Source organism: Xenia sp. Carnegie-2017, unplaced genomic scaffold (genome assembly GCF_021976095.1).
Source record: "Xenia sp. Carnegie-2017 unplaced genomic scaffold, XeniaSp_v1 HiC_scaffold_20, whole genome shotgun sequence".
In the NCBI taxonomy this organism is placed as follows: Eukaryota; Metazoa; Cnidaria; class Anthozoa; order Malacalcyonacea; family Xeniidae; genus Xenia; species Xenia sp. Carnegie-2017.
In genome coordinates, this window is record NW_025813483.1 from 3,600,529 (window position 1) to 3,623,118 (window position 22,590).

Consider the following 22,590-nt stretch of genomic DNA (forward strand, 5'->3'; position numbering starts at 1 on the left):
CTATGAGTCTTATTAATAAAATATAGTAATTTGGATGATGATTTTCCGTCCAGGTAATTAGTATACAGGTCAGTGGTTATGCATGTAAACAAAAACTCGACAAGAAAAGATGGGGAGTTTGTCTTGTATTTTGTTGGATTTACAGAATCTGAAGAATGATAATAATTAAATATACTGGTGGAATACTCATATCATGCGCTTAAAAAATGTTTTATAACAGTTATGATGTGACTTGTGTTCTTTTTTCCGAACTAGTCAAACCACGTTTAAAAAGAGTATTAGTATAACAGACTATTATAAATACAAGACGATGGTTGTTGAAAAGACTAACAGTTATACAGTCAATAATAACAGAACACCTCCTGCACGCTCCATGACTAGAATACGGGCAGCAAGATTCCAACCAACGGCTATAAATCGCATTCAGACACCCTCAAAAAACGTCAACTAGAAAGAATTTAAATTCCAATGTCACTACAATATACAAAATCAACATGCCAGCGACAGCGTCATCAAACGGTAAATTCATAGTAATTATATTAGTTACGTTTAGCATACTCTCCAGGCTTTGTCACTTCAGACACGAGGGCGATAACCTTCAAACTTTAAGGCTATGGCTATGTTTGTTAACGTTATTTGCGTAGAAATCCAAATTACCACATTGTACGTAAGTATCAAGAAACTTTTTGACTAAAACCTGTTTCATACCTCATTTTGTACCTTCTGACTTTGATAATTTATATATGTATATTAGACAAACTGGGGTTTTTGAACAATGTGGATTGATACAAACACGATTCAAATTTACTTTCAATTCAAGGTAATGCATTAGAAGTAAAAAATGAAATGCCGCCGCAAGATGTCGAGGCAATGGATATTGATTATGTTTACGAAAATGGCATTGCTTGTTCTCAAGATACTAATGTCACTCAATCAGCAAGTCATTCAAAAAGCAAATCAAGATACTCAGAATCAGATAAAACAAAAGGAAGAAATGATTTAGAAGAACCAACTCAAATCAAAGAGGTAAAATGTTTCAATATGTTTAAAACCATGATTTAAAATCTTCCTAAGTCATGTCCAAAATAAAAGATAAAAATTCTCAACTAATCGGATGAACTTGCAATTTTCCTTTTTGTGCTGTTTTATAGACTTGTACAAAAAATGAAACAAACACAGCTAACAGCTGTTCCAGTAAACTCAAGAGAAAAAGACCGGCGTCTATAATACTTCATGTATCACATGTCAGAATTGGAGATTTAGTGGGAAAAGCATCACAACCAATCAGAGTGAGTATTCTTACATATGATATTATACTCAGCAATTTGACAGGGCAGGAGGGGGGGGGAAGGGGCAATTTGACAGGTAAATAAGTTGCTTTTTTCGGCACTTACTAAGGGACTCGCTGTCCAATTTCATAAATCCTACCTTAGCCCTTGCAGGGTCGTCAGGAAAGTAGAATAAAATGTATAGAAATTGTCTGGTCATTGCACCTGTTCTGTAGACTTAACTTGTGAAATCATACAAAATAACATTTCTGTTCACAATTAGTTGTTTTCTAATGTGAGAATGTGATGTATAATTTTACTAGATCCAAGCTCAACGAATTCTCATAGAAATGGAGTTGAAATCAACGGTCAAAGGTAGTAAATGCATAAAAAAGTTTGTTGAAAAACAGAAAAAGATTACAAGTATAACAATACACCTGTCTTCTGAGCATAGCAACACACTTGTCTTCTGAGTATAACAATACAATTGTGTTTTATTTAGATTTTGAAAGTTTAACATTTCAAATTCCTTGTAAAGATTTATCAAACATCAATGTGAGTATAATCTAATTAAAACTAAGCTAAAGACAGTTTTCCATAATATTTAACTTGGGTATTATGAACAGGTAAATTTATCTGAGCCACCATTTGTTATTGTGGTAATGGTCAACAAGACTCGATCTTTATCTTTGCTTGAAGGCATGAAGAATAGATTCAAACTATTACAAAGTATGTTCAATGGTAGTGAGATTATTTTACTGATTATTTTACTGACAAATTCACAAGGAAATGTTTGTAATAAAGTCTTAATGTTTTAGGTGATGGAAAACTACAAGTGGTTATGTATTTAAGATATGAAGCCATTCCTAATGATGTAAAGAGAGAATTTGAAAATGTAAGTATAAAAACATGAGTGCAAGTTAATATAGCATATGGTAAACCTCCGCATATATTAAGGCCTCCCCCCATGCATAAATCCCTTCATAAGTAAGCACCATGGGTCACCACCATAACTAAGCACTGTGGGTCACCACCATAACTAAGCACCATAGGACACCACCATAACTAAGCACCACAGGGTCACCACCATAACTAAGCACCACGGGGTCACAACCATAACTAAGCACCATGGGCCACCATCATAACTAAGCACCGTGGGCCACCACCATATGTAAGTAAGCACCACAGGGCCACCACCATATGTAAGTAAGCACCATGGGCCACCACCATAAGCACCACAGGGCCAACACCATATGTAAGTAAGCACCGTGGGCCACCACCATATGTAAGTAAGCACCACAGGGCCACCACCATATGTAAGTAAGCACCACAGGGCCACCACCATATGTAAGTAAGCACCACAGGGCCACCACCATATGTAAGTAAGCACCACAGGGCCACCACCATATGTAAGTAAGCACCACAGGGCCACCACCATAAGTAAGCACCACAGGGCCACCAACATATGTAAGTAAGCACCATGGGCCACCACCATAAGCACCACAAGGTCACCACCATATGTAAGTAAGCACCGTGGGTCACCACCATAAGTAACTAAGCACCATGGGTCACCACCATAAGTAAGCACCATGGGTCACCACCATAAGTAAGCACCACAGGGCCACCAGTGTAAGTTTTAACACCGGTATAGCATTGCACCTTCACCATTCTTTGGTATATGAAAAGGATTTATAAAATGAAGACTACACTGCCATCATGTTGAAATATTGTAAAATTACTTTTTAGTTACGAAGCGATCTTGATGCCAGTGTTCATTGGAATGAAATAAGGTTGGAAGATATGTATTATAATTACTCGGGCCACCGAAGGTGGAGTACAGTAATAACGTCGCGAGATTACATAATTCACGCGTGACTGACACGAAATCCTTGAACAATCAAAATCTTAAGAGAACCACATGTGAGATTACATTTTCGTAAATTTCGTTGTGCTATTTAGCAACTATTACAATACGCAACTATAACCAAACACTACTCTCGAGCAACCCCAAGTGAACGCCTGGCCTCGTAGGCGTCTTGTTGAAATATATGTTGAACATGACGAGGAAAAGGTCACGGAATTTTGTGTTTATTTTTAGTTCTGAAATGGCGTTGCAAGTTTTAAATGAAGATGATAACCTAAGCATTGAGAAATCAAAGTACCAACCTGAGAAAATAGAAAAGAAAAAACTAGATGACGAAGAAAAAGAGGCAACAAAGATTGTTTGTTCGCCAGTTGCCAAACGTCGACGTAATATGATAAATGTTAATGACAAACATAAGTCCAATGGTGGTCGAGAGAATGAAATTCTTTGTCCCAAAGATGACGAGCAAAAATACGGCAAACCTGATGATTCAAAAGAAAGGAATTACCGTAAGGTTAATAAGTGTAGAGATGGTCGAAAAACAAAGAATTTTGTGACAGAACAAAGTTTTGAAGAAAATAGAGTTGAGATGATGAGAATGTTGTCACTTGAGAATGATCTTACGGAAAAGGAAAGTGCTTTGAAGGCACAAAAACGGATGGTTGAATTACGGGATCTGGAATTACAAGAGGAACGAAATAAAGTTCGCGAATTGCGTGTTTCGTTACGTGACGTGGAAACACATCTCGAGACGGCTAACAGAAAACTCGTGGAACAGTCAAGACAGAAGGCTATCGACGGCTCTCGTACAAATGATTTAGAACAAGAACTGTCTGAGTTGAGTTTACGTCTGAATAACAACAGAACTGAAAATGAGGAAATGGTCAAGGAATTAGAACAGGTAAGAAAGATTGATTTGATCTTCATGTTTAATGAGCACTGCTCTATGATATGATACAGTTTGCAATATGAAATTGTGAGAAGTAGCTCAATAATTGAATGTAAAGGTTTCTATCATATTTAGTCTTGTAGTTCAGTTGATAGAACATTAAAGACAATGATTATCTTATGACTATACCTGAGTACATCGCAGCAACGGGGTGTTATATCTATGATATTAAGATATCAAAAACTAGAACTGTGTTTTGTAATATCATCATGGTCTACATGTTTGTAAATGTAGATCGTCCATGTTGGTATAGTCCTGAAAATGACTGTTTTTGTAAAACGTCAAGGTTTTCGACAACCTTACCGCTAAGGTTGTCGAAACGTCAGTCAACAACAACAAAAACAGTCCTTCTCAGGACTATACCAACATGGACGATCTACATTTACAAACATGTAACGATACTCCCGGGTTCAAACCATTTACTTTATCATAGTCTACAGTTGGTCTTATAGTTCAGTTAGTAGAACTTTGGATACAATGATTATCTTGTTACTACACCTGAGTACATCACAACAACGTCATGTTAGTATCTATGATATTAAAATATGAAAGAAACTAGAACTGTGTTTTGTAATATCATCATCCATGTTCATAACGGGCATGTTCTTCTCTTTTATAAGACACGCAATCGTTTTCGTGAAAGCCAGGCTCGTTTAAGTGAAAGTGAAGCGAATCTGTTGGAGCAACAACAGAGAATCTCGAGGACAGAAGAAGACAATGAAAGAGAGAGACGGACGGTAGAAGAACTACGACGTGATTTGGAACAAAAACATTTAGATTTATCACAAGAACGTGAACGACGTCAAAGAGTTAGTGCTTGTTTGACTGATTTACGAAGTCAAATGGTAACAACTCGAGCGGAGTATGAGAATAGGATTCGTAGAAGCAATGAGGAATATCAGAGGATGCAGAGGAACTACGAGGAATGCGATAACCAGCTTCGATCAACTCGTCAACAGTTGGAAGACGCGAACCGTGCTTTGCATCGAGCCCAGGAGACTGTTGATGAATACTCTAGGATGCAGCCGCGTGATTGGACGATAGCGCGAGATGAGATTGAGATCACGGAAAGGGTGCTCGGTCAAGGGGCGTGGGGTTGGGTAAAAGAAGGAGTGCTACGTGGCACATCTGTGGCTGTAAAACAAATGCATGAGTTGATAATATCTCCCCACAATCAACGGCTTTTTGAACGTGAAATGCAAATTGCTTCGAGATGTCGTCATCCAAATTTGTTACAATTTATCGGTGCAACGAACGACAATGGCGTAGCGTTGCTCGTCACGGAACTGATGGATATTGATCTTCGATCAATTCTCAAACAACGCTCGCTCTCCCATGATGAAGTTGTGTCCATAGCACTTGATGTTTCCAAAGGACTCAACTATCTTCATCTCACCAAGCCGTTTCCCATCATACATCGCGATATAAGTTCGACGAATGTGTTGCTGTGGCAACGTGGTGATACATACCATGCCAAACTGTCAGATTATGGAGCTGCTAATTTTATGCGTCAATGTATGACCGTCAGTCCTGGTGCTTGTATTTATGCTGCACCCGAATCAACGACGTCACAACAGTCAACTAAGGTTGGTATATCATTATTTTTGTAATTCTACTTTATATTTTAATATCATAGATAATAAAATCACATTGTTGTGATGTACGTACTCAGGTATAGTAACAAGATAATCATTGTTCTACACACTGAACTACAAGATCAACTGTGAACTATGATATTTCAAAACATAGTTCTAGTTTCTTTCATATCTTAACATCATAGACAATAACATCACGTTGTTGTGATGTACTCAGGTATAGTAACAAGATAATCATTGTCTTCAATGTTCTACACACTGAACTACAAGATCAACTGTGAACTATGATGATGTTTCAAAACACAGTTCTAGTTTCTTTCATATTTCAATATCATAGATAATAACATCACGTTGTTGTGATGTACTCAGGTAAAGTAACAAGATAATCATTGTCTTCAATGCTCAACCAACTAAACTACAAGATCAACTGTGAACTATGATGATATTTCAAAACACAGTTCTAGTGTCTTTCATGTCTTAACATCATAGATAATAACATCACGTTGTTGTGATGTACTCAGGTATAGTAAATAGTAAAAAATAATCAAAGTTTAATACATAGAAAGGTACAATGGTCGAAATAAAACTTAATAAAACACCATGTCAAAACTTATCAATACTCCGCGTCATGCCTTGAGCATTGACCATGATATATATAATGAATTATCACCAACAATAAAAATATTTGATATTTTATAGTTGGATGTCTATAGTTTTGGATTACTCCTTTGCGAAATGTCTATACGTCAATTGCCTGTGCCTGGTGAAACACGCGATCAAATCCGATCAATCACCAATGCTCGCCTTCGTGAACTTGCCGAACGAAGTACTCACGTGACAAGCGAAGCTCGACCGACGATGGCCGAGATTCTTACGGTCTTGCAACGAGAATCTGCGAACTCTCAGTTTGGGACAGTTGCCGTCAATAATCGACAAATTTTAGTGACGTAAGATAGCAAACGTATGTTTCGAGTCAAATTTTTAAAACATAAGAAAATTTAAATGTTAGGGTTTTATTCAAAGTTTTGTTGATGAAACTTCACTTAGGAGAAAATATTTAAATTGGAGTATTTGGGAATATAAATACATATAGAAAATACATTTTAGTATTTGTATTTTTTTGTTATAAATCCACGCAATCATCATCAGCGTTTATAGTTCTTCAAACGGTTTCAGATAAAAATTTTCCAGTTTTTAACACTCATAAAAATTGCTCTGAAAAGTGAACTTTATGTCTTTCATAGAGGTTTCACGATAGGAAAGCAATTTTAAGTAAATATTACGATCTGGATAATCTTCAAATAAAAAAAGAAATCGTGTTTATGATGTTTTCACGAGATATTGAATCAAAGTGAAAGTTTAAACTCGTCATAAACATCAATTGCAGGAAATTGCAGTTCTGGGGCAGGTTGCACAAAACTTGGATAGCGTTCCATTGGATAACAAAAATTTTCAAACTTGTAAAAAAAGTGTTTATATTTTTCTTACGACAAAGAAATTTCGTAATCTTCGAAACAATATTTTATTTCAGTGATTGTTCAGTTCGAATCTTATACTTTTTGCTTTATGAAAGGTTTTATAAAAGTTTAAAAAAATGCTATCCAATGGATAACGCTATCCAGGCTTTGTGCAACCGTCCCCTGAAATGAAATTACGTAAAATAAGCTTACGACTGACGATCCTCTAGTCCTGTTTCACACCGTCATCATGGAGTCCATTTCTCTCTTCTTTCTGAACTTTACTATTTTGTTTAAGTCCAAATTTGCTTCCCTTTTTAGAGTCGGTAAAATGCACCAATATCCGGAAAGCCACATAACCTAGAGGAACATGATATGAATATACCTAATAACAACGTGTATTTCTAGCTACAGTACATAAGCTTCTAAAACCGTGGTAATTTTTTTAGTAGGAAAGGTGCAAATCAAGTATCGAGATGAATGATTTTCATTACTGCGAATAATGCTATAGCACGACTCTCATCGTGACAAAGCACTAGATAACAAGACTTTCAAAATAGCTGATCAATTGATACACGACTTTTCCAAGGAGAATCACGTCTAATAGTTAGGCATACATTTCGACATTGACAAATGTGTTGAAAACAATGTTACAAGAGCGACATGTTATGATACTTCGTAACCACGCTACCCGCGGTTGTCTGAAGCAAAGTGCAAACCTTGGTCAAAACAACTTATGCAAACTTAACAAATGTATAAAATTTAGATTTCTACCGTAGCATTCTGAAAAATTTACCGACAAGAATTTTTGAGTTTTTGGGTTTGAAAGAATTAAATGAAAGAAGTAATTCGTTTTGAGTAGGCACTATGACCGTAGACTGTGCATGGCTAGCCGCGTTTTTTTTTACTAGCAAAAGAAAACAAATTAATGCATAGACATGGGAATATTGTGGCAGTATAACCCTTATATTGACTGATATAACATATACTTTACATGTTTGTAGATGTAGATTGTCCAGGTTGGTATAGTCCTGAGAAGGACTGTTTTTGTTGTTGTTGACTGACGTTTCGACAACCTTAGCGGTAGTCATCTTCAGAGTCAAAAGAGGAGTAAACGTCAGGCAACGTTTTGTTGACGAAACGTCGGTCAACAACAACAAAAACAGTCCTTCTCAGGACTATACCAACCAGGACGATCTACATTTACAAACATGTAACGATACTCCCGGGTTCAAACCATTTAACATATACTTTGTCAATCATTCATACCTATAAGCAGTAGAGCTCCAACAACTGGTATCGAGACAACTAAACGCGACACCAATAATGAGTATAAAGTATAGAGAATTGGAGCAGATAGTAGTAAGTTCCAGAATATGACAAAGTAAAGATTTTTCTGTCTCCTCGGTAAATTTACGCGATTTCCAGCGAATTTCCCATTCTTTACAAAGTCCGACATGATTGCATCCTACAACACAGAATATTTTATGGTTCAATATCGTCAACCATGCCTTTGGGTAAACTCGTTTGATCCAATTATTTGTAACCCAAAACTGTAAACAATGAAAAAAATTTATTCCTTCGAAAAAAAAAACAAATAACTGGGTACACTGGGTACACCGAAAAAAGTTGCTGTTTATAACAATACATTTGTGATACCTTCTCTACAAATAACTGGGTACACCACTTTGAAATTTCATCATCAGAATTACATGGTATTTCTTCAATGGGTATACGTCTAAAAATATAGCTACATTGAAGAACTTACTAATAACCTAAAGGAAACAACTAATTAGTGAAAGGTACGATCAATGATATACAAAGGAACGACTAATGATATGTATAAAGGAACTCTAAATGATCAAAAGTAATGAATAATGATAGAAAGGAATGACTAATGATAGAAAGGAACTCTAAATGATCAAAAGTAATGAATAATGATAGAAAGGAACGACTAATGATGTAAAGGAACTCTAAATGATCAAAAGTAATGAATAATGATAGAAAGGAACGACTAATGATATGTATAAAGGAACTCTAAATGATCAAAAGTAATGAATAATGATAGAAAGGAACGACTAATGATAGAAAGGAACTCTAAATGATCAAAAGTAATGAATAATGATAAAAAGGAACAACTAATGATAGAAAGGGACTCTAAATGATCAAAAGTAATGAATAATGATAGAAAGGAACGACTAATGATAGAAAGGAACTCTAAATGATCAAAAGTAATGAATAATGATAGAAAGGAACAACTAATGATAGAAAGGAACTCTAAATGATCAAAAGTAATGAATAATGATAAAAAGGAACGACTAATGACACAAAATTATGAACATTTGATAAAATAGAACTAAAGTCAAGATTTCGTTGACATCTTTGTCTTTCTACGTTATTTCATCAGTACAAACTTCTTACTTCGATAATTTCATTTTCTTACCTAAGATAAAAATGAACTTCGCATTTCCCGCCTTTCAACAAATGTTTCATTGTTGGTTTACAGTCCCCTGGATAAGCTGACTCGATGTCATAAACAGCAGGTACTAAAATGGTACGAACATTAAACAAATTCATTAACGCGTTTGACATTTGTGTGTATTAGGAATGTATCGACAAAAACAGAGGCGAAGAATAATAAAGTATAGCGTTGCATCAATTTTTTCATCGTTAATGGATGCTATTTTTCTACTAAACAATTGCGATACACTTTAAAAAGGAAAATTAAAGTTCAAGAAACAGATAAAGAGTGAAAGCAACGACAACGATGGATGAAAACTTTTACAAAGAGAATCCGCAACACGTTGATAAGTAGAAACATAGTTGAAAACACACCAGGCTAAGTGGAAACATCTAAAAACGAAATGACGTATGCAAAAAAAGGCAGGCAAGAGAAAAGACGTTGCACCTATAAATATTTTCTTATGTACAGTTTTCATATGTACAATTTAGAATACAAAAGTCAGTGAGCAATATCAAGTCTAACAAGACACCTTCGCGCATAAAATCTAACTAAGTAGACACTAAGTCAAGAAGAAGATTTTACTCCCCACCCAGAAAAAACAACTTTGCTGAAGACATTGTATAAGTATTTTCTTACATGTATCTTTAAGACATTTCAAAGTGATAATGACGCCTTTCGTTCTCGGGAAGAGATGATGCTTTAGCTCAGGTAAACCACGCGATCTTGAAAACTGTAAACTATTTTCATGTTTAGCTTCGGTAAATCGTGTTCCCTCCGGGAATATGCCAAGCTGAATGAATAAATATAGAAATAAAATTTGAGATAGTGAGTCGGGGAGTGAGTTCTAAAAACGGAGATCTGGGCAATGACGTGCTGTGAAGGATGCTCCTGGGGAGAGTCACTTTGCACTAAGAATATCCACCACCAAAATATACCACCTTAGAAACGATAGCCAAAGGTCTGAACCAAACATTGTACATAGGTTTGAGTCTTACGGGTGGAGTCAGGGGGGGCATGCCCACATGGAAAATTTCTAAATCAAGAAGCTCTAAAATGTCATTTCCCAGACTTCCACAGATAAAATAATACCATCTGTTTCATTTCAAATAGGTTTTAAACACATTTTCAAAATTGATTTCACATATTCATTTCTGCACTCCCAAAAAATCAACAGCTGGGGAGGGGGCATTCCTCTCTGGCCTCTGCTGCTGGCATACCACAGAGCGGGGCATAGAAAAAGTTAGATGGGAGACTGGAAATGGATTTCTATTGTGGTTTTTGGAAGACATTTTCGCTACATGCCTTGAAATAAGTATTTGCATTAATAATTAACAACTAAAGGCACTTTTTGCCATAACTAAGAGTTTTTCTCTTCGTGCCCACAAACCTTGTCACAATATCATCATTTCATAATAAACCATCATTCAGATTCAATAATGTGTAATTTTATGATGTACATTTTTGGTATTTGATGTTATGTAAATGGCCGCAATCTTTCATAAAAAGCTCATTTCAAATTAACCATAATCTTTATCCATGAATATAATCATTAAAACCTTTCCACTTACAAACATAGGGATTGGATAATCCTTGAGCTCATCCAAACTTCTCTTCAACATGGGAAAATCAGCGTTCCAGTTTCGTTTCAGAAACACATATTCGGCACACCACCACATCCAACCAATCACAGGCAAGTATTTTAGATAATACTTCATGTAACATTTTGCACCCTTAAAGAAATGAGAAAGTACTTGAAAATGGGTCTAACAGCAATAATTTTATGTCAAGTATGTCAATACTTTATCCTTATACTGTATTACTATGAGTAGACAACTACATACTGTTCATAAACTTTACACAAACTTTATAATCTTGAAATTCATTAAACTTGCCAACAACATTACTAAACTATCATCTTTTTCTTGGTCAAAAATAATCAAATGGTTTGCTTATAAATTGCCAATATAGCAATTTCTTTTGCTAAACATTTCCCACATTTTATGATAATAAAAGAATTTTCAATCCACTGTAACTTATTATCACTAATTATCGTTATTCATAGTAGTCAAATGAATTAAAGCTACCCCTAATATCCCTGTACGTTCACAGAGAATCCATCCAATCATCCAGTCAATATCACTGCGATGATTAGGTAAGACAAGACAATGTTCCTTTCCTATCAAATCATAATCTTCTTTCTTTCCATAAAATTTAATATCTAATTCACCCCACCATTCGCCAGCAAAGGTCAACACTAAAAGAAAGGAATAAAATATATTTACTTACTGATGAATCACAACTTTATAAGTCTGTCCTTTTGCAAAGCTCTTAAAACTCATACAACTATTTTGAAAATCTGTTCACACAACTTATATAAATGCATAAATGAAATCTAAACAGCTTTCAATAATCAAAACAGTTTCATTTCAATGTCTAAAGACAACTTGCAATAAATGAACGCTCAATAAAAGCTCTTTCACTACATTTAATCGTCTAAATAAATTAACAAAGGACAATGCTTGAAAGTGTGAAGTATGTCAAAGTGTGTTAAAGACACGACGTTTTTAAAACAGACAACTTATACTCGAGATTTTAACAATAAAAAACTTACTTGACCAGTGGGAATAGCAAAGAACAGCGTTGATCCGTCTAAAATGATTACGGGAAATGTACCATAGTGGCAACAAACAGACTTGAAGAATATTGACAATTAAGCCACTGATAAAATACACCATTAAAAGCCACAGGAAAAGTGCCAAAGACCTTCGCATGTTTCAACAGGAACGCAATTCTAATGATATAAAATCTATAAAAACAAAACGAGTTATAGCTTCGTTGTATCAGGATGAACGAAGTATTAAAATTTAAATTGTATTTCCAGAATTCTAGCCAGCTACGATCATGGTGAAGAAGATTAGTTAAAAAGGCGTGTGAGAGGACGGACAGATAGACGGTTATCACGTGTAAGTAGCTGTAGCATTTTATCACCTTAATAAAATATCTTCTTGCCAAATTACAGCATATACAACAGTATCAGTAGTTCACCTTGAGTGACAAAACATGATAATTTGGACTTTGTCATGTTCAAACCTGTTATACTAAAATAGTCGTAAACAATTAAACCCATATTTACCTAATCAAATTTCCTTGTTAAACAAAAGGAGTGTATTGTATTACAGTGAAAACTTTAACCATAAACTTATCGATTAATTAATTATAAGAAGAGCTTGTCCATGTAGAATGTACTGCAAACATGAAAACAACACGAGATATGAAAAACTCCAGCAAAATCATCGACTTCATCATACATACGAAAGGATATATTTTGAACCCACCCCTCCCCACTGGGTTGACCTTTATTCAATCAATCAATGGACACAGTCGACACACCACGTGAGGTCAAAGTATATTTAGAACACATTTTGTTTTGAAATAATCACACAAGACAATTTGCCAAAACTTATCTTGGATAAATTAGTTATGTATTTTAAGACCAGATTTCATTTCCCAAGCATTTCTTTTCCGTCCTTTTCCGGCTTTTTCCGTGTGTTTCGCTCCACCATTGTGTTGCAAACATTTCGTTGATTTGATTGGTTCTATTATGGTACCGGGTAAAGTCACAATACGCGGTTTCACCAACTTCTGATGCACCGAGGTTGCGTTCCAGTCTTTTCCTAATGGTACACGGACACTATGTTCCCATTCATCATGTGATGTAAACGGAAACGGCAATTGGCTGACCTGAAACAATAAACACGTTTTTTAGATTGAATGGTTTATTTAAAACCGTGTTTTCGTAGATGTGGATCGTCCAGGTTAGTGGAGTACTGAGAATAACAGTTGGTGAAGGAGTTGAATGATGAAATGTTAGTAAACATCAACACGAACGGTCCAACATTAACCGTCCGCCACAGTACTCCACTAACAATGGTGATCTACAATAAAATCATTTTTGTTCATTACAGATGATTTGAAGACACTCAAATATTATTCGTAGACTTCATATCTTGCCAATGGCAGTTTTTATTCTTACGATAGTTAACAAACTACGTCCATGATACCAGTTAGACGAAGCCTGTTTGGGCGCTGTGCATTACAAAGAAATTTCTTGATAATTTAAAAACTTAATGAAAGCAGAAAGTAACAACGCATTTAATAGAATATAACTTTAATTGAAAGAGAGTAAGGCCTAAATTTTTGCGAAGAATATGCCAGGGGAGAAGCCGGACCATATTTGGAAATGCAAATATTTTGTGCTCAATTACTAGAAAAACAATAAATGGAATCGATTTTCTTGCAATGATTTTACCAAAAACTTCGCATTGTAAGTGTGAAAGATCGGGCTGGCTTTATCACTGAAAATACTATCAGTCAATATAGTCATTATCTAGTGAGCAGCAGTGCTGTCTGCAGGCTTTGTGCAACCAGTGAACCTAGATTTACATTCATTACTATCATTAACCGCATCTTCATTGAAGATTTTATCTTTCGGACATTCAACTACTGCTAACATGAAGTACTCACTACAGATGATACCTGATTCCTAGCAATCTTTTTATCGTGGTTTTCATTGATAATAACATGAGCGAGTTTCCTATCTTTACGCGCAGGGGCAGGCTTTGCAGGCTGTAAAAATTTCTTTTTTCTTTGAGTTTCGTCAATGCCCGGTCCACCCCAGTCTCCCCAGCCGGGCAAACTAAGATCAAGATCCTTAGGTTTGCTTGCTTCAATGGCGTCGTCTTTCTCTTTAACAAACTCCTCAATAACATCATCATTCGCAAAAGCTTCTTGTATGGTGAGTCTCTTGTTTTGCTCCTCGACATCGCTTTGGCCATTAGTGATGTTGACTAAATCATTTTCATCTCCTAAATCTTCGAGTTGAAAGACATTTTTTGGATTCAATTTGATCTCTTCATCGGGAATGGTGTCGGTCACAGTGTTGTTAGAAATAATGCCACGAATATTGGGTTCTACTAATTCATGTACATCATCATCACCTTCTATCAACAGTGGTCGGTCACGATCCACCATTGTTCCATCACCATCATCATCAGCGGTCAATGTCTCTATTTCATTAAATTTTACGTCTTCTTTATCATTCTGTTCGATAGAATCCTTTTTCTTCTTTTTCTTTGCCATGCGGTCTGAGCTCTTTGTATTCTTAAAACCATTTTTCAATTTGTTATTCTTCTTCGACTTTTTACCAACAACTTCCTGATGACTATTTTCATCCAAGGAATTCCCTTTGGACTTTCTATTTTTCTTTATTTTCTTTTTAACCCCTGTGCCATCCTCATTTTCTTCCACTTTTTTTCTCTTCAATTTTTTTTCTTTAGTTTTCGTCAATCCTTTTTTCTTGACAACGTTTCCACTTTTTTTATTTTCATTTTCCTTCACTAGCTCAAACTTTTCATCTTCGTCGGAGTTGTTCGACTCTTCAACATCGTCATCACAATCGTCAACTTTCTCGTTTGTATCATCTGCCGTAACAGGCTTTAGTTTTCTAAATCGCTCTTCACTACACCCATCACCTAAAGTACAACATACGTAAAAAATCTGAGATAACCATCCAAGACTCGTGCTGCACGGGTTTTTCATGATTTAAATACCATTTATGGTATTTGGTGGTTAGATGGTGACCTTTACTGTACGGTCACCATTTCCAAGGTCCCAAACTAAATTTTTCATTGTTTTGAAAGTGCATTCAACGGTCAGGCAAAGTAACCACAGCACATGATACAGTACTATACATAAGTCATTCTTTATTCCAAAGCCATCATCAGAGAGATTATACATAATATTAATCCTAGGATTTATATTATGTATAACTCATTCTTTATAACGGAACTTGTTAAAGTCTTTATATTCGTGCGATCCGTAACAAAAGAACAACAAACTAAAAAATTTTGGCATTTAAAACTGTGATGTCGTTTTCGACAAGATCTGCTCCAAAACGGTCAACCTGTACTGAGCGGTCACAGGGAAAATCCCCGAGACATAGGGTAACCACTTATCGCAGGTTTAACTGTACTTTGCATTCGTAGCTTCAACAAGGGGAAAAATCAAAAACCTATTTGACGTTGCTAGTATATGAGGCAATAATATGACTCTGTTCTTTTTCTTTATCAAATCAATTTTTTCATAATTTTGTAACAGCACGATTGAGATCAAACAATTAAAATAAAAGGCAACTTTTTTAAAGTATGATACATGATACATTCAGAGTAAATATTTTATTTATCCAGCACTGAAGATGGCATGTTTGCCAAAACAGGTTTGCACCAAAAAGTTTAGAAAAGTTTTCATTTACGATAAATGTTTGATACTTAATTAATTTTATAGTAAAGAAAAAATATCAAGTTAAAGTTGCAAATAAATGCAAGAAATATATCAAACAATGTCTCCATTTTGACATAATCGTTTCAGCATTCGCACAAACACATACCTTGGGGATCATTGCTCATGATTTCCTCCTTTTTTCCATCATTCAAAAGCCATGGATTTTCAGAACAATCGCCGAGCAGTGCGAAGTTTCGAAAATTTTTGTCATCCTCCGATTTCCTTTCAACTTCCTTCGTCTCGTCTTCGTCACTAACAGCCTCATCTGTTTTTGTATCCGTGAGTTGCCGACTAAGCCGAAGCTGTTCCGATAATGCTTGCCGGGCCTAGTGTTAAAAACATATATGTTGTTGGAACCACACATTGAACTTAGTCTAACCACTGAACTCAAATAAAGACTGGAGTGATAATGCCTATACTAAAACCAACAGGAAGACTATCTTCCACTACAATTTAATAGATCTAAATAAATTTCATTATTACACACATGACTGAAGGCAAAATTTGTCTTCATGCATGCAAAGGCCACTGAACTGTATAATATTACCGTAGATATTACAGTTCAATGGTACAGGATGTTTACCTAAAAATAGCATTCCAGTTATATATTTAGTTTAATGTTAATTACAGATAGAAAGACCCCAAGGAGTTGTGTAAATTTTATGAAGCCGGGGGGGGGGGTTGTTACGACAATTGATGATGACTGCATACATACAAAATCTCCTGCAAAAATTACAAAACACAACGCAGCTACACAAAGAAAACGAACCTGAACATTACTGATGCCTTTTGAGATTATATTTCTCGCCCATTTTGAAGAATTGCGATGTTTTAAACTCATTCTCTCCTAAGAAAAGAGAGACAAAAAATCGTCGGCGCTGTTAAATTACTGAATATCCAATTTCATTCGATTATATTAGATCTCAGCAAAATTACGTAAGGAAATAATATGAAAATTGAACTGTAACTAACTTGAACGCGAAGTTTTTCGGCTTTTTCGAGTTCTGCTTTTGCTTCGTCAGGTTTGTCTTTTTGTAGCTGCTCAAATGAACATTTACTCTTTGATTTTAATTCAGCTTTCTTTTTAATTCGGTGATATCTAAAAAAGAAAAATAGGATAGTGTAGTAAATGATTAGTACATCATTTATATGACCACAAAATGAAAAAATGAAAATGTAAACAGCTGAGAAACCACAAGCAGTAATAACGATGAACTCGACCACGGTCACTGTACAGGATGAAAAATATCAATCACAAATCCGATCAACTCCAGTGTGTTAACCCATTTAAAAACCACTAATAACTACGCTGACTTTAACAACTTCCAAATTTTCCCATCTTCTCCAAACGCATATGTACTTTCCATCCACGAAAGTCTTCACAACTCGAAACCAAACTCAACTCTTAATGTTCAACCATAGACGGCCCGGAAATCTGTTTTACTCTTTATGCTTTATATAGTAAATATATTCCTTGATTCATATGCAATGTTAATCACGCACACTGTCTCGCGCGAGTTCCACGTTTGCATGGTCTTAACCAGGGGTGGGCAACTTCTCCAGTGGACGGGCCAGATTTGGGAGAATGAAGTTATTGGTGGGCCGGATTATTACATGAATAAAATTCAATATTCAATGGTCGGATACAGTCGGCGGGCCAGTTAAAATTCCTTCAGGGGCCGTATGTTGCCCACCCCTGGTCTTAACAGTGTTATATTTTGACAAAATTTAAGACTGTTAAAACCATAAAAACGAGGAACTCGCGCGAGATAGCGTGCGTGATAAATATTGCATATGAATCAAGGAACATATTTACTATTGTTGGTTTCACATAAACCCTAAAAATAACAAATTTCTGGGCCACCTATGGTTCAAGACAGTTCAATCCCACTAAATCTCACTTCATCACTTCATCACAAATTTCACCACATTGTCATCATCACTTCTTGTAATCTAACGCTCTGTAAATAAAGTAAATGGTTTGAACCCGGGAGTATTGTTACATGTTTGTAGATGTAGATCCTCCAGGTTGGTATAGTCCTGAGAAGGACTGTTTTTGTTGTTGTCGACTGACGTTTCGACAACCTTAGTGGTAGTCATCTTCAGAGTCAATATTTTCAAACCATTTACTTTATTACGATCATTTAGACGACAGAGCGAACAACTCTGTAAATATCTTAAAATCCGCATACAATTGTTCTCAAACTTCCTGTGTACGCCATAAGTACTTTACATCGTCTGATGACATGATAAGTTAAAGAAAAATTTCATCCGTGTCCTTACAAAAAGTTTTATTTTGAGTGATTATGTTTATACTAAGAATTCAATGGTTAAAAAATAAAAAAGATTCCGTTACTTTTTACTCTTGATTTTCTTCATTCTTCGACATTTGCGTTCGTAATAAGACTGCAATGCCCGCATTTTTTGTAATTCTTGTCGTCTCTCAAGTGCCTATAAAGACGAATAGCTCATAAGGACTTGAAGCAAACAAGAAAACATAAAATCACGAAGACTTTAAGATATATGTTTGTTGATGAAGATCGTCTGGGTTAGAAAGCCCTGAGATGAATTATTGATATTTGTGTTGACTGACGTCTCGACATCCTTAGCTGCATGTACTCAGTTAGCTTCAAAGTCAAATTTTCTCTTCTCAGAACTGCACTAACCTGGACGATCTACATCTACAAAAAGTTAGCAATACTCCTAAGTGCAAACCATTAACTTTACTTTGACGAACATCAAAATCTTTGACACGAAAATTTCACGGTTAAAAAACAATAAACTCCGTTACAACCTCCTCCAAACTCATGTTTTTTAACGCCTCCTCTTCTTCAACACTAAGTTCTTTGTTTTTGCGTTCTAACATATTTGTATTTTGCTGAAGAACATCAGCGATCTCTTGCTCAAGTGGAGTGCGAGCCTAAACGTGTTACAAGTTGAAACGTTAGGACAACCTAATTTTAGAATTTCCTGAAGACAATAACGCTACTTTCAACAGCATAGTCCCATGCTGTGAATTTAAGAACTTTATGATTAAAAACTGTTAGAAATGAGTGGATATCCTCTCATTCAAGTACTAGACTTTACACTCATCGTCCACGTTCAAACTTACCTTGAAAGTAGTATGAAGCATCTTTGTTGACATGTCTTCTGGTTTATAGTTGTTCAGTGGAAATGATAACTGTTCGGTCTGATAATAAAAAATTATTTCATTGTTTTTTGTGTCTAAGACATGTAAAGTTTCTAAAGCATAAGGTCAGAAACTTTAACTAAAGATCCATAGATCGTAAATGCTCAAAACAAACACTGCCTTTCTTAATTTGTAATATGAATCAACCGCATTTTCTATACATTTACTATCCACTAACTCCTATTTTGACTCATGCTAAACAAGAAAATTTTGATTGACTTCATGAAAAGTTAATGCACAAAAAAGTTAATATACTTTTTTTTCTTTTTGACAAGTTTAATTCGGTAATGATTACAAGTGATAGCTTAAAAAAACAACTTGTTGTCCACGATTAAAATATCAACAGTTGTCTTGTTTACTTTAGCGTGCCAAGGTCGCAACAGTCATTGATGGAAATAAACTTGAAAATGCATTTGTTGAAAAAAAACTAAACCAATATATAGATCCATTGAACTGTAATAATTAGCTTGCTTAGTCAAAAATCAATAAATTAATTATTTGCGCGTGCGTGGTAACGGTTCAATCACACCACAATCGTCGAACAGTCTCAGCATTATGCTGTATAAATAAAAAGATAAACATGATTAAGATAGGTCGACTAGCACAGAGCGGATGCCCGAGGCGTAAGAGTGAACCACGAGTTAAGATGTGGGCCTATAAAGAAAGGGCTTTGTGTTTACCTCTGTGTTAGTCAGGTGATGACCTCCCAATCAGTGATGAAATACTTTAGGCCTAAAGATGTGAGAGGCGGGCAAGTATTGGATTGGGTTTTTTTGATCTTCAAAAATTTTCTTTTGTAAACACAATTTCTTCTTCGTTTTTAATTTCAGGCGAGTATAAGCACGTTTTCTACATTTTAGCCAGTTTATTTCATTCACGATACAACTTTCTCATTGAATATTTTCATAGCAAATGAAAACTATACTCGGATTGTCGGTTTTCCTCGTCTCGTAATGCCTCAGGCATGAATGTAATTCTCAAATTAAAACGAAAGGTTGATGAATCACAGCTGCTACACAATTGTTTTGCGCAAGATTTAAAAATATGATGTGAGAAAAAAGTAGCGAAAATCTCTAAACTTGTAAAAAAGGTGTTTATATTTTTCTTACGACAACGAAATTTCGTAACGTTCGAAACAATATTTTCTTTCAGTGACTGTACAGTTTGAATCTTTTACTTTTTACTTTTTAAAAGGTTTTATAAAAGCTTAAAAAACCTGCTATCCAATGGATAACGCTATCCAGGCTTCGTGCAACCGGCCCTAGTTTTCTAAGCAAAATTTCATGAGCGCTGAAAATGGTGTCCTGTTAAATCTTATGATTGCAAAAACTTCAAAGTATTGGACCAAAGACCCAATTAATTATTTAAACACCGAAGTGAACGACAATGATTTTTAATTAAAAAATATTTGCTTTTTTGTGAAATTTTTACAATAACTCCAAAATATTGATTTCTATAAAGTAAACAGAGCTTTGGAAATCTTTGAAGAAACGATAAAAACGAAAATAATAACTTAAAACACCAGTAACAAAGATTACTATCCCCTCCCATCCCACATTGAAAAATTCTCAACTCTCTTTTCATGCTTAACTGATGCGAATTGTGCCACCTACGTGCAACAATAGTCCAAAGTTTCTTCTAAACTTTATGGTAAAAATGATCAAGAACAAAAACAAGGACTAGCATACGCAAGGCGATAAACACAAAGAAAGATTGTAGTTTTAAACTCAGTAATTGTTCCTCAGTTAACATACCCGTCTGTTCTTTTGTACGGTAGAATCCCATTTTGCAATGTCTTTTGAGGTTTCCTTGTAGGCAATAACTCGATGGATCTAAACCCAAAGACAAAAAATAATGAAACATTCGCCTTCCTTAATACTAAAAACTGCGAACAGGATTCTTACCCGGTCTGCAGCTGGTTTTGCCAAAGGTACATCAACAGTCTTGCACATTTTCTGTAAGCTTTCCTAGATAGGTAGTTATTGAGGAGATTATTTCAGTATAAAAATGATGGGAGGAGGTTCAATGGATTTTAGTTTAATGAATACCAAAGATTTTTTAAGTTTGCTGTTGTATGTTGATGATTGTAGCGAACCAACAAGATCATCCAAATTAACATGACCCTCATCACCTTCGGATACCAAGTTCAATTCGGAAACGTTTTTGTTTGTTTCTGTCCTCAGCTGAACTTTACGCCTGAATGGTAATTTAAGATAAATGAATCAAAATGCAGATTAAAGAGGTAAGATTAAATCATAAATTTACGATGACTGGAGGAATTACAAACTTCTTTAAAGTTCCCTTCTTGTCTAAAGATTTTATCTTTTTCAATAAATCATCATGGTTAACATCATCTTGTTCGTCAACATTCTTCAATGGGAAACAAAAATGAAAAATATGATTGAGAATTCCCAGAAAAAAGTGTAATTAAAGAAAGAAATAAGAAAAGTAATAAATAATGATAATAAGATACAAAGTCATGGACAGATACTATAAAATACAAACACTTAAGCAAAGCAGATTTTTATGACATAATTTAGATGGCACATTTTAAGTGATAGTAACAAAGCACTCCAACTGGACAAAAAGCCCACCACAATAATTTAAAGTTTAAGTCTAGTAAAGACCAGTCAGGAAAGTATGTTGTTTTTCAACAAGATCTTTGGAGATCAAGTTTAACCAGCTTTACCATGTGCATACACACAGGACAGGTGTCCAGTTTGCAAGTTATGAAATAAAAAATAAAACAAGTTTAACCAGCTTTACCATATACATACACACAGGACAGACATGCTTTTATAAAAAGAAAGTCTCTAATGCACAAAACAAGACATAATTTTAGATTCCTAAGTGGTAAAAGCCTTCATCGTTCTCTCATTGGAAAGTTTGTATGTATAATAGAAACACCAAGCTCTCAGCCATGAACTTTTCTAACTATTTTGAAAATTTTGCCAGAAAATCTCACAAGGAAAAATTTTACCAGAACCCTCAAATTTATAGGTAACTCCGATCTGGACCGCGCATTTTGCAAATTTTCCAGTCTAGGTCATTGATCACCATGTCACAGTATTGTGTTTGCTTTGCTTTAATGATTATTGGGAAACAGTTGAAAGGAAAACACAAGGAAAAGCTTACATGATGAAAAATTTCTTCCTCATCGTGCGTAGCTCTAGTCGTTAATCTAAAACAAAATATATTTTGATAAAAATACAATGTTATAACATAAATAAACCACGTGTTGCACCGCCATTGCAAGTTTATGTCATGAAATTTATAATACTGACAAATATCAAACATCTTCACAAGGTTATCCAAATCTTAATAAGCAGCAGATGACACATAAAAATTGCTGAAACCTCCATGACTGAACATGATCACTCAGTTTTCAACGTAAATTACACAACTTACTTCCGAAGTGCTTCAACGGCAGCCATCTTTCTATCAAAACGGGGGGAGAGAAAACG

General features: G+C 35.2%; 3 protein-coding genes across 4 annotated transcripts; 1 reads left to right on the forward strand and 2 right to left on the reverse strand.

Annotated features, from left to right (window-relative positions):
* Window positions 1-108: 108 nt before the first annotated feature.
* On the reverse strand, window positions 109-12,830 carry LOC124441374 (1-acyl-sn-glycerol-3-phosphate acyltransferase delta-like). Of its 2 annotated transcripts, XM_046991827.1 has the most exons (10): window positions 12,586-12,722; window positions 12,209-12,403; window positions 11,682-11,851; window positions 11,166-11,327; window positions 10,234-10,387; window positions 9,577-9,679; window positions 8,793-8,871; window positions 8,403-8,601; window positions 7,347-7,493; window positions 109-447 (listed from the first exon to the last, which is right to left on the reverse strand). In XM_046991827.1, the coding sequence occupies exons 2-9, from the start codon at window positions 12,366-12,368 to the stop codon at window positions 7,360-7,362; spliced, it is 1,161 nt and encodes a 386-aa protein (XP_046847783.1). In that variant the 5' UTR covers window positions 12,369-12,403; window positions 12,586-12,722; the 3' UTR covers window positions 109-447; window positions 7,347-7,359. The 2 variants fall into 2 exon arrangements, with proteins under 2 accessions (XP_046847783.1, XP_046847785.1); XM_046991829.1 differs by lacking the exons at window positions 109-447; window positions 12,586-12,722 and adding an exon at window positions 12,731-12,830 and having other exon boundaries at window positions 7,270-7,493.
* LOC124441370 (probable serine/threonine-protein kinase drkD) lies at window positions 265-6,723 on the forward strand. The gene is made up of 11 exons (XM_046991824.1): window positions 265-519; window positions 821-1,026; window positions 1,152-1,289; window positions 1,592-1,643; window positions 1,771-1,823; window positions 1,895-1,997; window positions 2,087-2,163; window positions 3,015-3,058; window positions 3,367-4,033; window positions 4,702-5,667; window positions 6,376-6,723. The coding sequence occupies exons 1-11, from the start codon at window positions 495-497 to the stop codon at window positions 6,625-6,627; spliced, it is 2,583 nt and encodes an 860-aa protein (XP_046847780.1). The 5' UTR covers window positions 265-494; the 3' UTR covers window positions 6,628-6,723.
* Window positions 12,831-12,991: 161 nt separating the features above from the next.
* On the reverse strand, window positions 12,992-22,584 carry LOC124441372 (U3 small nucleolar RNA-associated protein 14 homolog A-like). The gene is made up of 14 exons (XM_046991825.1): window positions 22,535-22,584; window positions 22,262-22,307; window positions 21,414-21,496; window positions 21,175-21,322; window positions 21,031-21,093; window positions 20,881-20,958; window positions 19,049-19,126; window positions 18,731-18,856; window positions 18,293-18,387; window positions 16,909-17,035; window positions 16,706-16,783; window positions 16,043-16,262; window positions 14,134-15,128; window positions 12,992-13,338 (listed from the first exon to the last, which is right to left on the reverse strand). Exons 1-14 carry the CDS (start codon window positions 22,558-22,560, stop codon window positions 13,072-13,074), a joined length of 2,430 nt encoding a protein of 809 aa, XP_046847781.1. The 5' UTR covers window positions 22,561-22,584; the 3' UTR covers window positions 12,992-13,071.
* Window positions 22,585-22,590: the final 6 nt, after the last annotated feature.

Excerpts from the sequence above, each read along its gene's own strand:
- LOC124441370 (XM_046991824.1), top strand. The coding sequence starts at position 495 with ATGCCAGCGACAGCGTCATCAAACG. Across the intron at positions 3,059-3,366 it reads GTTCATTGGAATGAAATAAG|TTCTGAAATGGCGTTGCAAG; the intron begins GTTGGAAGATAT and ends GTTTATTTTTAG. Across the intron at positions 5,668-6,375 it reads CGTCACAACAGTCAACTAAG|TTGGATGTCTATAGTTTTGG; the intron begins GTTGGTATATCA and ends GATATTTTATAG.
- LOC124441374 (XM_046991827.1), bottom strand. The coding sequence starts at position 12,368 with ATGCGAAGGTCTTTGGCACTTTTCCTGTGGCTTTTAATGGTGTATTTT. Across the intron at positions 10,388-11,165 it reads ATTATCCAATCCCTATGTTT|CTTGGCATATTCCCGGAGGG; the intron begins GTAAGTGGAAAG and ends TTATTCATTCAG. Across the intron at positions 7,494-8,402 it reads TGGAGCTCTACTGCTTATAG|GTTATGTGGCTTTCCGGATA; the intron begins GTATGAATGATT and ends ATGTTCCTCTAG.
- LOC124441372 (XM_046991825.1), bottom strand. The coding sequence starts at position 22,560 with ATGGCTGCCGTTGAAGCACTTCGGAA. Across the intron at positions 15,129-16,042 it reads CATGAGCAATGATCCCCAAG|GTGATGGGTGTAGTGAAGAG; the intron begins GTATGTGTTTGT and ends GTTGTACTTTAG. Across the intron at positions 13,339-14,133 it reads AAAAGATTGCTAGGAATCAG|GTCAGCCAATTGCCGTTTCC; the intron begins GTATCATCTGTA and ends TTATTGTTTCAG.